Genomic DNA, 14,280 nt, shown 5'->3' with positions numbered 1-14,280 from the left:
CCTGATCTCCACAACACAGAATTGGAGAATTAATAGCCTTGAACTACTATCAGAGACTCCAGTGAATTCTAATCCTGCAAGAATAACATTGCCTTTCCTTTTTCCTTTTCTTTTAAATAAGTAGTAATATGACAGTAAGAATAGCTTTTCAGTCTACAGTTCAGCTGTAATCCTTAAGTGGAGTTTTTCCAAATAGTTCTTAGTATTTCCAGGTTAATCCGGAAGACCTTATAAATATGCTCTTCCTTGACTGGGCCAAAATGTAATCATTACTACTCTTATTTTCCTAATATGTATAAAATTTTCATAAATGAATAACACTCTTATCAGTAGTCAATAAAAGGTTCAGAGGTGAACAAAACTACACAAACATTCACATTAAAATATCATAGCAAAACTTAACATATTATAGAAAGTAAAGATATGACACTTTCACAATGATTAGCAAAATATGGTTTGTTAATTTTTCTAAAGAGCATAATGTAGTGTATAAAAGAATGTGTTAAATAAAATCTCTTTTTTGGAAGGCCATATTTTTTAATCAGACTTTAAAATATCAAGATGAATATACTAACTATTCAGAATGATGATTTCCTGTGAAAAGTTGGAATTTCAATGGAAGGAATTCCCAAAGAAGAATATCTGATAATTGTCCAACATTACTGTATATATGGCTTTTAATATACTTTTTAATAATGCCTATAAACACAATAAAAATTATAAGTAACTGTGGTACATGGTTTGTATAGGAAATGCAAGAAAAACTTTAAAATCATTCTTACCTCTTTGCTTTCTTCTAGTTCTGACTCACTGCTAAACTCCTCAGTATTTAAATTTTCAAAGTCAGACTCTCCAACAGCGATTGGCACCGTTACAGTGAGGCTGGGATTGTTTATGAATGACATATAATCGTTTTCATCTATTACATATTTTTCAGCACTGCTTCCAGTACCTACACCGCTGGTGGTTCCATTCCCATCTTTAAGATAATTAAGCTCTTTGCTTATTTCAATTCCAGTATTATTAGACACACAGCTGTCTATTTTGTTGCCTTCATGGATTTCTATAACTTTTGGCTTTCTGAAAAAGGTTTTTTGGAAACACTCCCGTATTTTATTTTTCACATAATCAATTCCCTTTTGCATCCTTCCTACTGCAATCTGGAGATTGTTCATTTCATTATCATCATCAGTAGCAGCAAGATTGTCTGAGCTAAATGAACTCAACAATAAGGCCAGAAAGAGGTTCAGAACCTAAAAGAAAAAAAGAAAATTTTGCTGTATTAATATTGAAATATGTGTAAACATAATAGTTTAAGCAGAGGACTCACAGCTCTTTGCTGAAATTAATTCAACAAATGCTTCTTGACTGTTTGCTATATTTCAGACACCTTGTCTTAGTCACACGCTATTTAAAGAATCTGCTCTAAGGGCAAAATGGTAAAACAAATGATTTTCCTTTCAAACGGAGGACAACTAGGAAACTGGAGCTTCTGAGATTTAAATTGTGTCTACTCAGAGTTGCTAGTGAAAAACAAAAATCCCATTTTTGTGGTTTTGGCCAACAAGGAAAAATGGGATATTTTCACTTCAGTCATTTTACCAGTTTGTCTAGGGAATGTCTAGCTTTGTGTGTGTAAATAATGAATTTATTTATTTAATAGCCTGATGGATTGTATTAAAACAATATACTTGAAATGTAAATTCCAATGGCCAAAAGCTTTTAGAGCAGCCTGAAGGCAATGGCAACCCACTCCAGTACTCTTGCCTGGAAAATCCCATGGACAGAGGGGCCTGGAAGGCTGCAGTCCATGGGGTCGCTAGGAGTCGGACACGACTGAGCGACTTCACTTTCACTTTTCACTTTCATGCATTGGAGAAGGACATAGCAACCCACTCCAGTGTTCTTGCCTGGAGAATCCCAGGGATGGGGAGCCTGGTGGGCTGCCGTCTATGGGGTCCCACAGAATCAGATACGACTGAAGCGACTTAGCAGCAGCAGCAAAGGCAACCCACTCCAGTATTCTTGCCTGGAGAATCCCAGGGACAGAGGAGCCTAGTGGGCTGCTGTCTATGGGGTCGCACAGAGTCAGATACAACTGAAGCAACTTAGCAGCAGCAGCAGCAGCAGCAGCAGCAAAGGCAGATTATATAAGGTTTAACACATTTCCCATCAATATACTTTGAAGTATATCTGTCCAAATAGTTCAACAGATGGAGAAAAGTCTAAAATTATTCCAGGGTTTAGGCTAGACCCATATAATGTAAATTACTTTTCTTTTTCCTTTTTTCTTTTGCAGAAAATGTGGTCAAATCTCAGCATATCATTGGGATACATGAGGGGAAATATTATTCAATTAATTGGCAAAATATGATTAATACAGGAATAGTTCATTATAACTGATGCAAAAGAAAATTTATAGGAATATTTTTAGCTTGAAATGTAGTTACTGAATTTCAAAAAATGTTACATAGTAGGAAGACACACTCTTAGCCAGAACCCCAGTTTATTTCCTTATTTTTGTATCAGATTTGTTTAGAATCTAGAACTTCCTTATTTACAATTCTGGAAAAAGTTGCATGTCCACAGATATCCCACAAACCATTTTTTAAGAAATCTCATTTGATATGTACTTCTCAAAGGAAAGTTTCAGAATGATGAAATAAAGAAATAATCTGACAGTGCATAATTGAAAAATGTAAGCATTAAAACACACAAACATGCAAATTGTGGTTCTATATTAGTGCTTTTAAGTCAGAACTAAAAGTAAGCCTTTTAAATCTGGTCAATGTTTATACATGTGTATAACTGAAACTACAATAATTTATTTTCCTTTAATAAAACAAATTCTGGGGAAAATATATTTAGTCCCCTTCCAATTTTTTTGGATAATTACAGTACAGAGCTAAGATTTCATTGAAATTTGTCTTTAAAATTTGGTGATATGCAACATATGCCTCTGAGTAAACAAACAATATGAACTATGTATGTGTAAAGAACAATTTCAACACAGAATAGTCTTTTTCAGTGTAGAATTACTGGAGATCATTATCTTGTCAAAATAATAGTAGAATAAAAAATAATTCAAGCCATAAAAATAAAATTAGGACAAATCAGTTTTGATGCTGAAAACATTTCTTTGAAGAAGGAAAACTAATATTTTTGTCCCAAGACTTTCACAGATATATATACCTCATGTAATCCTCACATAAACTACAAGATTTCAGTTTTGTTATTCCAGTTTCATAGTTTGGAATTTGAGCCTGAGGGAAGTTAAGTAACTTGCCCCTGCTCAGAGTCCTAGTACTGGGATTTGAGTCTACATTGTTGATGGTAAAACCAAATATGTCTGTTGCATCAGGCCTCCTTCCCACCTACTATCTGATCTTGTTCTTAATTATGAGTGTTTCTAATACATACGTACCACCAGGTTTCCAATGACCATGACCAGCATGAAAACAATAAGGCACATGGTTTGTCCGGCGACCTCCATGCAGTCCCACATGGTCTCTATCCACTCTCCACACAGCACCCGGAACACAATCAGGAAGGAGTGGAAGAAGTCATTCATGTGCCAGCGTGGGAGTTCACAATCACTAGAAATCTTGCAGACACATTCTTTATAGCTCTTCCCAAAGAGCTGCATGCCGACCACGGCGAAAATGAAGACGATGATGGCCAACACCAAGGTGAGGTTACCCAGAGCTCCCACTGAATTACCGATGATCTTAATTAGCATATTCAGGGTGGGCCAAGATTTTGCCAACTTGAAAACTCGAAGCTGTAGTCAAGTGAAAATGTACTCTTAGTAGTAATCACATATAATTTTAAAAGTTAGACATCATTTTATCAGTATGTTACACTGTAGACCCACCTTTGAGGAATATAAAATTTCAAAGCATACTAATTCAAATCCATAAAAAAGTGTTAATAATACTGGAATTCTAAGTCAAATCATAATATCATTTAAATGCAAAAATAAGAGAAAATATTTCAGAAATGATAAATAAAACATTTCTGATTTATCAGCAGATATGACCATAAAAACAAATTAATATTTTAATTATAGACATTTGTGAATTTAGCAAACTAATGTCACCTCTGACTATACTTTAGAGAGTAAAAAAAAGTATTAAGAGTATGACTTATATTTTTTAATGGACATTTAAAATATAAAAGTAAATGAACTAATTTTGGTAAACATAAAAAGTTCAGTTCAGTTCAGTTGCTCAGTCGTGTCCGACTCTTTGTGACCCCATGGGCTGCAGAACAAGACCCAGTTTCCCCCTCAGTCAGTCTTCCCATCAGGAAGCTTCCATAAGCCTCTTATCCTTCTCCATCAGAGGGCAGACAGAATGAAAGCCACAATCAGAAAACTAACCAAACATAAAAAAGCTTGCATCAATTTTAAAAATACACATTTTACTTAATTTCCTATAAAAGTTTGCATATTTTAAAATATTTTTTTTGCCAAATTCAAAAATTTGTTATACCATTTTCTAAAGTGCTAATGCAAACACATTTTCTTCTGTGTTCCTTTACTAATATATGTTGATAAAAAGATTAATTGGGTGTAAGCTTTTTATATGCATTTCTTTATAGACTTTAAAGCAAAAAATTTTTAATGCATTTAAAACATAATTTTAGAAGAACATGTGTATTTTAAAATGTGTCTTACACAGCTAATAATTATGAAGTATTTCAAACATTTTTCATCATTCTTGAAAAACAATCACACTGATTCATTTTTTAAATAAATGTTTTGCCAATGAAAGATAGAATATAAACATAGTCTAAGCAGATACCAGTCTGAATGATCTCAGTACAGACAGTCCCTCCACATTTGCCAGGCCAAGCTCCATCAAACTAAGGCTGACAATAATTCCATCAAAGATATTCCAGCCCTCTTGGAAATAATAATATGGATCCATGGCGATGATCTTGAGGACCATTTCTGCTGTGAAGATCCCAGTGAAGACCTAAAGTAACATAGAGAACAGTACTTCACAAGCATTGGCAAACTTTTAACACTGGGAATTTGTAAAGAATATTAAACTGTTATGAGTAAAAATATCTAAAATTTAAAGTGAAGAAATGTGACAAATGGATATACAAGTTTAGCATTTTTTTCTGGGGGATATTTTAAATGGGTTTGTGTTATCTAATGAATCTGCTAGATTTCCAAGACGATGCTGAGTTTATAAAATTTTGTTGTCCATAATTAAAATTTAATACTGTTAGTTTATTATTAATAGCTACTTATAGCTATTGTGTACCCTATACTTCTACCATAATCACAACCAATTTTTAAAAAATATGGCATTAAGAACAAATCTATGTATTATTGGAAGTCACTCAAAAATTACTTCAAATGGGGAAAAAAACATATTTTATTCTTGATTTTTATGTTGTTTATGTTTTATGTTTATGTTTTATGTTGTTTTATTCAATGGATACCATTCTTATTTCTATAATTTTATAAACATTCCTGAAATAAGAATGAGTCTGCCACAAATGTTTCTGTAATAATTATCTCTGGATTCGTGCCTCAGAATTAACATTAATGGATAAATAGAGCAAGGAACAGCAGATTTAATTGAAAGCAGTAGGAGAACAGTCTCAGTATGCATACACCAACAATTAGGATTAATAAGTTTTTGAGAGGCTGGATGAATGTCTATTTGAAAACGGTTTTGTTTTTTAACTCAAAACCACAGGCTAAGACACCCAAGGACATGAAGAGCTATGAAATTACTCTTGCAAAAATTCTTTTAAAGCAATTATCTTAATTAACTATAGATAAAAGCTGCATATTATGACTAAAGCATACCACTTAGCAAGGTAAATCAGCCTTTACCTTGAATGAACTTTATCAAAACAACAGTATCAAGATTATTTGGTTTCCTAAAATATTAATTTAAGGAAATCTTGATCCACTCTTACAAATGTGTAAATGCAAGCTAACATCTCACTTCCCCAATCACAAAAAAACCTAAGGGAAATACCCATCCCAGAAAAAAATAGCTTAACTTCAGTTATCATTCATTCATTCTAATAGAAGTAAAACATAATTCAAGTAAGCTTAGTGCATGAAAATCCAGATATATGGTATAAAGCACATTAAAATTTGTTTTTTTCTTTTATTTTATATAAGAACTCACTCTGGAGTATTTTTTCCCTGGTTAATGTAAAATAAGTTATAAAGTTTTAGGAGCAGCTACTATTTAAATAAACAGCCTAATTATAGAAACATATTAGTTAAATTCAGTTAAAAACAATCCAGGTAAATATCTCTTCCTGTAGAAAATCATAAAGGTGAACTTTTTAGTTCTTCTGAAATGACATGAGGATGTTCTGCATTTTAAAAACCCTTAAATTTAAATTTCTTTTAAATTTATAAAAGGAATGTCTTAAATTTATATTCCTATAAGTTTATAATCATGAAGTTTATAGCATGAAACTTCTCTTTAAAAACATTTTAATTACAGTTTGCGGTTTAATGTCATAGCCTTTTATTTCTTTAAATGGTTTCAATTTAGGCCCTAAAAATCATTGATAATTGTTTTTGTTACATTTCAATCTAGTTCAGCATTGTCAGTGGTTAAGAGAAGACTAAGACAGTTAGTAAAATTATCAAATGTTTATTGTTTGGACTTAGGCTAATTATATCTTGTCTTCTGCGGAAGCTTTTTGTTTTTCGAAAGTTTGGATTACATGCTTCTGTAGACATTCATTCATTCATAAAAAATTGCTGCTTACTTACTAGACATTGTTTTAGGCTTTGAAAAGAAATACAGTGCTAATTAGGACATACAAGTTGAAATTGCAAACCCAATTCATCTAGGCTGATAAACTTCTTATGGACAATACATTTATAGACTTCCGAAGCAGCTTCTTTAATAAGATGTTTAGTGAAAAATCTTTAATATTGTACATGATGACACATGACAGTTAGTGAAAATATAAGCACTAAAGATAGGGATGAGAATCAGCCTGAGAGTCTGGACCAAGAGTAAACAAATTGTGAGCATTTGGGGTTGTTTTGAAGGACACTGAGCTTGAATGATCAAATGTTAGGGGTTAAGGTCTCAATTCAGGGATAGGAAAATTTCCTTACTGAGTATTTACTTAGAGAGGAAAGTTCTGTTGATACATACATTAAAAAGATAGAAATGTTCATTCTAAAGGCTGAGGTTTGAATATTGATCAGTTTGCTCCACAGGATCTCTACTTGTCCAGACTGACATTCCACTCTTTTGTAGTGAATTTGACATACCTGTAGCCTCCTTTCATTCCATTACTATTAGCTTCTTGTTTTAATACTTTTAGTTTTATCATACCCATGCCTTTGGGTTTGTACCTCCAAGTATTTGTTGTTCATTCTTTTTTGGATGATGAAATTGAAATATATTTAAAGAAAAAATGATGGGAAATCAGTCAACATTTATGATTTTCTTTTCTCCCATCTGTAAAATGGGGATATTCATCAGGTCTGTGTTTAATATTCTTGGATTTCTATCAGTATTAAATTGCTTAGCAAATTTTATTAGAAATTGTGGTGTACCCATAATTATTGTTACATAACAATTTTGTTAGTAGTGCTTAGTAAGGGACAACAATCAATTTTCTCTTATACTAGGAAAGGAATTAGGTAGCCAAATAGCACTTCTTCATTGATGCAAGAGGCTTCATAGGTGAGTTCTTGAATTTAGCTTCTAATGATATTATCTTTCAATAAACAAAGCCATTTTTTTCCTTCAAGATTTCTAAGATTTTATATTCACATCCTAAACCACACCATTTAATTAAAATAATTTGCTAATCATGTTTCTTTAGGCTTTTATTTGAAAGTAGCCTATAAAATCCTTAGAACAGGTATCATTTTCTAAGTTCCCATCTGGGTCTAGCAGAATAGAGGGATATTGTGAATCTTTAATCTCTAGTTGGGAGAGTTGCAGTAAGAAAAACAAATAGTGTAGGAGCTAGAGATCTTTATCGATATTCCTTGAAGAAAAAGTTACAGGGTAGTTGGAAATGTTTATATGATGAAGGGATTATGTAACCTATTATGTTTGATGGAAGATTTTTTGCTTATAGAATCAGTAAAATGAGTGCATGTATTTAATAGTGGTTAAAACAAAAAACAAACAAACAAAAAAACCCCACAAAAGCAAAACAGAATCTTAGAGAAACTCAATCAAGATTTGAGGTCTCTTGAAACTTAAATTTGATCCGTGCAATCAACAGGGAAATGATATAATTTTTATATGCTTCAGCAGAAAGAGGATACAAAAAAGCACATTTATCTAAATAAAGGCTGAAAGTGCCACAACTCTTTTATGGCACATTCTTTTGTTATTAATTCAAACAGAAACTTAATTTCCTTATTTATAAGGCAGTATGGAATTCCAGTTGAGCTATTCCAAATCCTGAAAGATGATGCTGTGAAAGTGCTGCACTCAATATGCCAGCAAATTTGGAAAACTCAGCAGTGGCCACAGGACTGGAAAAGGTCAGTTTTCATTCCAATCCCAAAGAAAGGCAATGCCAAGGAATGCTCAAACTACCGCACAATTGCACTCATCTCACACGCTAGTAAAGTAATGCTCAAAATTCTCCAAGCCAGGCTTCAGCAATATGTGAACCGTGAACTTCCTGATGTTCAAGCTGGTTTTAGAAAAGGCAGAGGAACCAGAGATCAAATTGCCAACATCTGCTGGATCATGGAAAAAGCAAGAGAGTTCCAGAAAAACATCTATTTCTGCTTTATTGACTATGCCAAAGCCTTTGACTGTGTGGATCACAAGAAACTGTGGAAAATTCTGAAAGAGATGGGAATACCAGACCACCTGATCTGCCTCTTGAGAAATTTGTATGCAGGTCAGGAAGCAACAGTTAGAACTGGACATGGAACAACAGACTGGTTCCAAATAGGAAAAGGAGTACATCAAGGCTGTATATTGTCACCCTGTTTATTTAACTTATATGCAGAGTACATCATGAGAAACGCTGGGCTGGAAGAAACACAAACTGGAATCAAGATTGCCGGGAGAAATATCAATAACCTCAGATATGCAGATGACACCACCCTTATGGCAGAAAGTGAAAAGGAAACTCAAAAGCCTCTTGATGAAAGTGAAAGTGGAGAGTGAAAAAGTTGGCTTAAAGCTCAACATTCAGAAAATGAAGATCATGGCATCTGGTCCCACCACTTCATGGGAAATAGATGGGGAAACAGTGGAAACAGTGTCAGACTTTATTTTTCTGGGCTCCAAAATCACTGCAGATGGTGACTGCAGCCATGAAATTAAAAGACGCTTACTCCTTGGAAGGAAAGTTATGACCAACCTAGATAGCATATTGAAAAGCAGAGACATTACTTTGCCAACAAAGGTTCGTCTAGTCAAGGCTATGGTTTTTCTAGTGGTCATGTATGGATGTGGGAGTTGGACTGTGAAGAAGGCTGAGCGCCAAAGAATTGATGCTTTTGAACTGTGGTGTTGGAGAAGACTCTTGAGAGTCCCTTGGACTGCAAGGAGATCCAACCAGTCCATTCTGAAGGAGATCAGCCCTGGGATTTCTTTGGAAGGAATGATGCTAAAGCTGAAACTCCAGTACTTTGGCCACCTCATGCAAAGAGTTGACTCATTGGAAAAGACTCTGATGCTGGGAGGGATTGGGGGCAAGAGGAGAAGGGGACAAAAGAGGATGAGATGGCTGGATGACATCACTGACTCGATGGACATGAGTCTCAGTGAACTCCGGGAGTTGGTGATGGACAGGGAGGCCTGGCATGCTGTGATTCCTGGGGTCGCAAAGAGTCGGACACGACTGAGGGACTGATCTGATCTAAACTAGTCCAGAGAAATTTTAAATTGATTTTAGTAAGAAAACTATAAAGTCTTCACAAAATACGCAATGCAACACCCATCTATGGTATATACCACAGATCCAAAGTCAGCTAAGTACCCATAATATAAGCAATATTTCTCTCTCACACAGAGAGAAAGAGAGAATATTAATGAGCTTTTAGCCAGTAGTAACAGTCAGTTTACACATTCGCCTGTTCTTAAGGTTACAAATAGTTGCGTCTGTTTCCGGTCACCTGTGTTCTCTATCTTCGAAAGTCTTGTTTTCCTAACACTGCTACTGCTGCTAAGTCGCTTCAGTCGTGTCCGACTCTGTGCAACCCCATAGACGGCAGCCCACCAGGCTCCCCCGTCCCTGGGATTCTCCAGGCAAGAACACTGGAGTGGGTTGCCATTTCCTTCTCCAATGCATGAAAGTGAAAAGTGAAAGTGAAGTCACTCAGTCGTGTCCGACTCTTAGCGACCCCATGGACTGCAGCCTACTAGGTTCCTCCGTCCATGGGATTTTCCAGGCAAGAGTACTGGAGTTAAACTCAGCTTATCCATGGTTCTGCTACAGTCAACCACTCATCAGTATTTCACCTCACTTCTCTATCTCATTATCTCCACTGATACTCAGTTATAGATTTTAGCATGAAGAGAGACATGAAAAATCGTCTAGTCCCAACACATTGTACTCATGAGAAAACAATATTTGTGACTTTTTCAAGATCAGATTTTTAGCACAGACAACTGGACTTGGACCCAAATTTGGTGTTTTAGTCTAGTGCTGTTCCGTTTGATTATCCTATAATCCAGCATCTCCTATCCTGTGCTTCTGTACTCCATTGCTTCAACGTCAAAATTCTTTAAGACCTCAATTTCCTGCGTCACTCTGACAAATTTCCCAAATTGTTCCTAACAGTTCAACTTCACTAACTGTCCTGGGAAAAATACAGAGCTAGACCAGAACTGTTTTCCATAAGTATTTCAAAGAAAGGTTAATAGAGTACATAAGAGGAAGGAAGCTGTTTATTGAGCATGTGCTAGATGCCAGGCAAAGTGTTGTGTTTTCACATTATCTCATTAGACCGTCACAGCAACTCTGGGAGATGAGTATTATTATATCCGTTTCAATAATAGAAAACAAAGACTCAAAATTTTTTTTATCATGCTTGCCCAGATGCTGCATTATTATAAGGTCAAACCCAGTTCTACCTGATTCCAAAGCCCATGTTCTTTTATGGATAGGAAACAAATGGTTATTTATCAAGCTACAACCATGTAAACACTCTGAGAGATACAAAAAAAAAGTAGGATGTGATCTCTGCCATGGAGTAATATGTAGTGGAATTGAAAAATAAGAATTATGATGCAACAAGAAAATGTTTAATGTTCAACCATGTTCTATTCACAGAAATGCACTAGGAGTTAAAAGTGTGCTCAGTATGGACTGAGAGTCATATTAGAGGAGAGAGGAAGCTGTGATTGGACCTTAAAGAATATGAAGAATTAAGATGAAGTGATTTGAGTCAGGACACTTTAAATATGAATATAGAGAACTGTGAATTACTTTCCCATATATAAACATATAAACATTTGTGGGTTATAGTGTCAAGGCTGTTCTGAGAAGACTGATGGTGACTGGCTAGGAAACAATGGAAAATAAGATGACATAGGAAGGATGGGATTAGAGGGGGAGTGTTGAAAACCAGGTAAGATTGTTGAACCACAAATATAGACAATAGATACTTTGGCAAGATGAAAGCAGACTGAGTGTAGAGTACTAGAATTATAATTTTAATGGTAGCTATGGTAAAAAGGTAAAAAGAATTGATACCTAGAAAAAGGAAACAATGGGTCTTGATATAAAATTGTATATAAGAAATAAAAGGTTTCTATTTTGAAGCTGGCGGCTTCTTTGAAACTGAAAGGCTACTACTAGAGGTAATACAAAACTAACTTGAAATTTTTAGGGCTTTCAATAAACTGTGAGAAAGATCATCTTTCAGATGTTTAAAGTTATCCTGGGGCAATAATCTATAACAGCTGGAAATACAGAAATAGAACACAACTTATAAGAGTAGATAATGCCTAGAGCTGTTGAATACATACAAATATTGAGTGAAAAACAGCCATAGTAGGCAAAAGAAGAGAAATCCAGAAAAGGAAGCAGAGATATTGAGTGATTGGAAAGATGAAGGCGCCAATTAGACACACACACACACAAATCAGTATCACAGGTGTCAAAGATGAAGAAAGTCTCAAGAATCTGGTGGGTGTTATACTGAGTCAAATAATGCAGTGAAGTTGAGGTCACTTATTGAAGTAGACACTTAGACAGTTGTTTGCCCAGTATTCCTTTTCTTCTTTCTGTTGGGAATTAATCCTCCACCTGTGTAATTCCTCAGAATTGCAATTTTCACATGAATCTACCTTCGCCAGGGTTGGTTAAACCAGAGATGAGCATCTGATCCAAGCTATGCAAATCAGAGTCCTATCATGAGAGTCTTTAAACTGGAACTGAAAAAGAGATTCAGTGTTTTTCCATTGCAGAGGTTACAAGATTTAGAACCAACAAGGTATGGGTGATCATATTTCCTGACCTACAGACAAAAGATGCAATGAATGGTTGGGCTACATCCAATCCCTTGGTTAAAGCATTTCCTGAAGCCCAGTTGCAAAATTATCCTCATATGGTTTGGTAATGCATCTTTTTCTTTCCATTTCATGAGACAGTCTTTTTATTTTCCTCTTAGGCTATTGAATTCTGTTTCTATCTTGTGCCAAAAAAAAAAAAGGTCTTGATTAATAAACTATGTAAATTCTTTTTTTACTTGTTCATCCATTTCAGTTTCTTCATGTAGAAGGAGGAAATGTATATGTCGGCATACACATATACAGATGTCTACCCAAGTAACATGAACCAGAGTGTGGCTAAATTACAAATGCATTTTTATCAACTATTTCTTGTCTTGTGTGAATTCTACTGAAGCATTTTATTAGGCAGTTCAGTTTGAAACAACTATGCCCTCGTTTGCATAGAAATCAATCTTTATGTATTCTCTTCAAAGAACTATTTCTTCATAAGCTGTGTGTGTTAAAACTGCATGCTTATGGAGCCAGAATTAGACCTCATGATTTCTACTTTTTTTCAGCAAGATTGACAGTAAAGATTTTAACAAGTTTACAAAGGGTAAAATACCATGATCAATCAGCACAGATGTTGGTCTCAACAGTCAGTATTCATACCAGTTGAATTCTAGACCTTATCCCTGAGAACCCCTTCAATATTCCTTTAGATATTTCTTCCTCTGAGAAAAGAGGGTATAGTTCGGGGGTTCTGCATAGCACAAATGGATTTCTTCTTTGGTCTATCTGCCCTATCTCTGACAAAGTAAATAAGTAAACTTCAAATGAACTCACCAGGTTTCCTACAGTCAACACACTACTGAATTGACCAGTCATTGGGTAGTGCTCCATGGCCATGAAGAGGGTATTTAAGACAATGCAAATAGTGATGGCAAGATCAACAAATGGATCCATAACAATTAAATTCACAAGATGCTTTACTTTTAACCATGCATCACAGCAGTCCCAGATCAAGAATATATTGGCAAATCTATACCAGCATGGTGGACATTTCTGCCTAGATTCTTCAAGTTCTGGGGGAACAATAAAGAATGAGATAGTAAATAACAATATAACCAAATTACTGTTGTTGTAGATTATACATTATTTGATAAAATTGATACTTTTACTTAGGGACGGAAGTTCATATTAGTTTAACCGACTTGAGAAGACAATTCCATTGAATATTTTCACAAAATATTTATGAAAAATGTCTTTAAGCCGAAAAAATACTTCAAACTTAATATTTTGCCTCAAGTTAAATAACTTAATTACCTATTAATTAGGTAATGGGTTATTAAATTGCTATATTTTCTTTATCAAAACAGAATTTTAAAGTAAGTTTTAGAGAACTATTAAATGTATCAATTACTGTTTCTTTTGAAAGAGATTTTTCAGAATACTTTTGAAAACCGTGATTATTATTAATATGTGTGACCCTTTATTCTCTGTCTCCACATTAGCATTGATCTTGTACACATCAAGATATAGTATGTTTTTCTTTTTAATATAGATTCAGCCCCAAATCTAGTTCTGTTATTCATATTTACTCATTTTTTTTCAGAATTCTAGCCTATTAAAAATGTACTAGTAATTTAATGGGTGAAATATATATGAAATATATGCCCATTTACATATCCAATATACCAATAGACTAAGATACAAAATATAATTGAAGTTTTCTAAAGAATTTATGTTAGATATGAATTCTGATTGGGATTTATAAAATGACAGTACTGATGTAATATTCCTCCAAACTTGAAGAAATAGGGACTTATTTAATGAATGAACAAGGAAGTAA

The 14,280-nt window shown here is 34.4% G+C and overlaps 1 protein-coding gene across 1 annotated transcript in view; it reads right to left on the bottom strand.

Moving 5' to 3' along the window:
• LOC129646362 (sodium channel protein type 3 subunit alpha) overlaps window positions 1–14,280 on the bottom strand; it is a 91,364-nt gene that overhangs the window by 38,978 nt on the left and 38,106 nt on the right. Inside the window, exons 13-16 of the mRNA XM_055572395.1 lie at window positions 13,275–13,513; window positions 4,806–4,979; window positions 3,425–3,781; window positions 783–1,253 (exon numbers count right to left, since the gene is read on the bottom strand). Coding sequence (XP_055428370.1) covers window positions 783–1,253; window positions 3,425–3,781; window positions 4,806–4,979; window positions 13,275–13,513 — 1,241 coding nt within the window. The remainder of the gene's footprint in view (window positions 1–782; window positions 1,254–3,424; window positions 3,782–4,805; window positions 4,980–13,274; window positions 13,514–14,280) is intronic.

This window comes from Bubalus kerabau, chromosome 3 (genome assembly GCF_029407905.1).
Source record: "Bubalus kerabau isolate K-KA32 ecotype Philippines breed swamp buffalo chromosome 3, PCC_UOA_SB_1v2, whole genome shotgun sequence".
Taxonomy (NCBI): Eukaryota; Metazoa; Chordata; class Mammalia; order Artiodactyla; family Bovidae; genus Bubalus; species Bubalus kerabau.
Note: the sequence above shows the minus strand (reverse complement) of the source record. Positions and strands in the feature narration are given on the sequence as shown.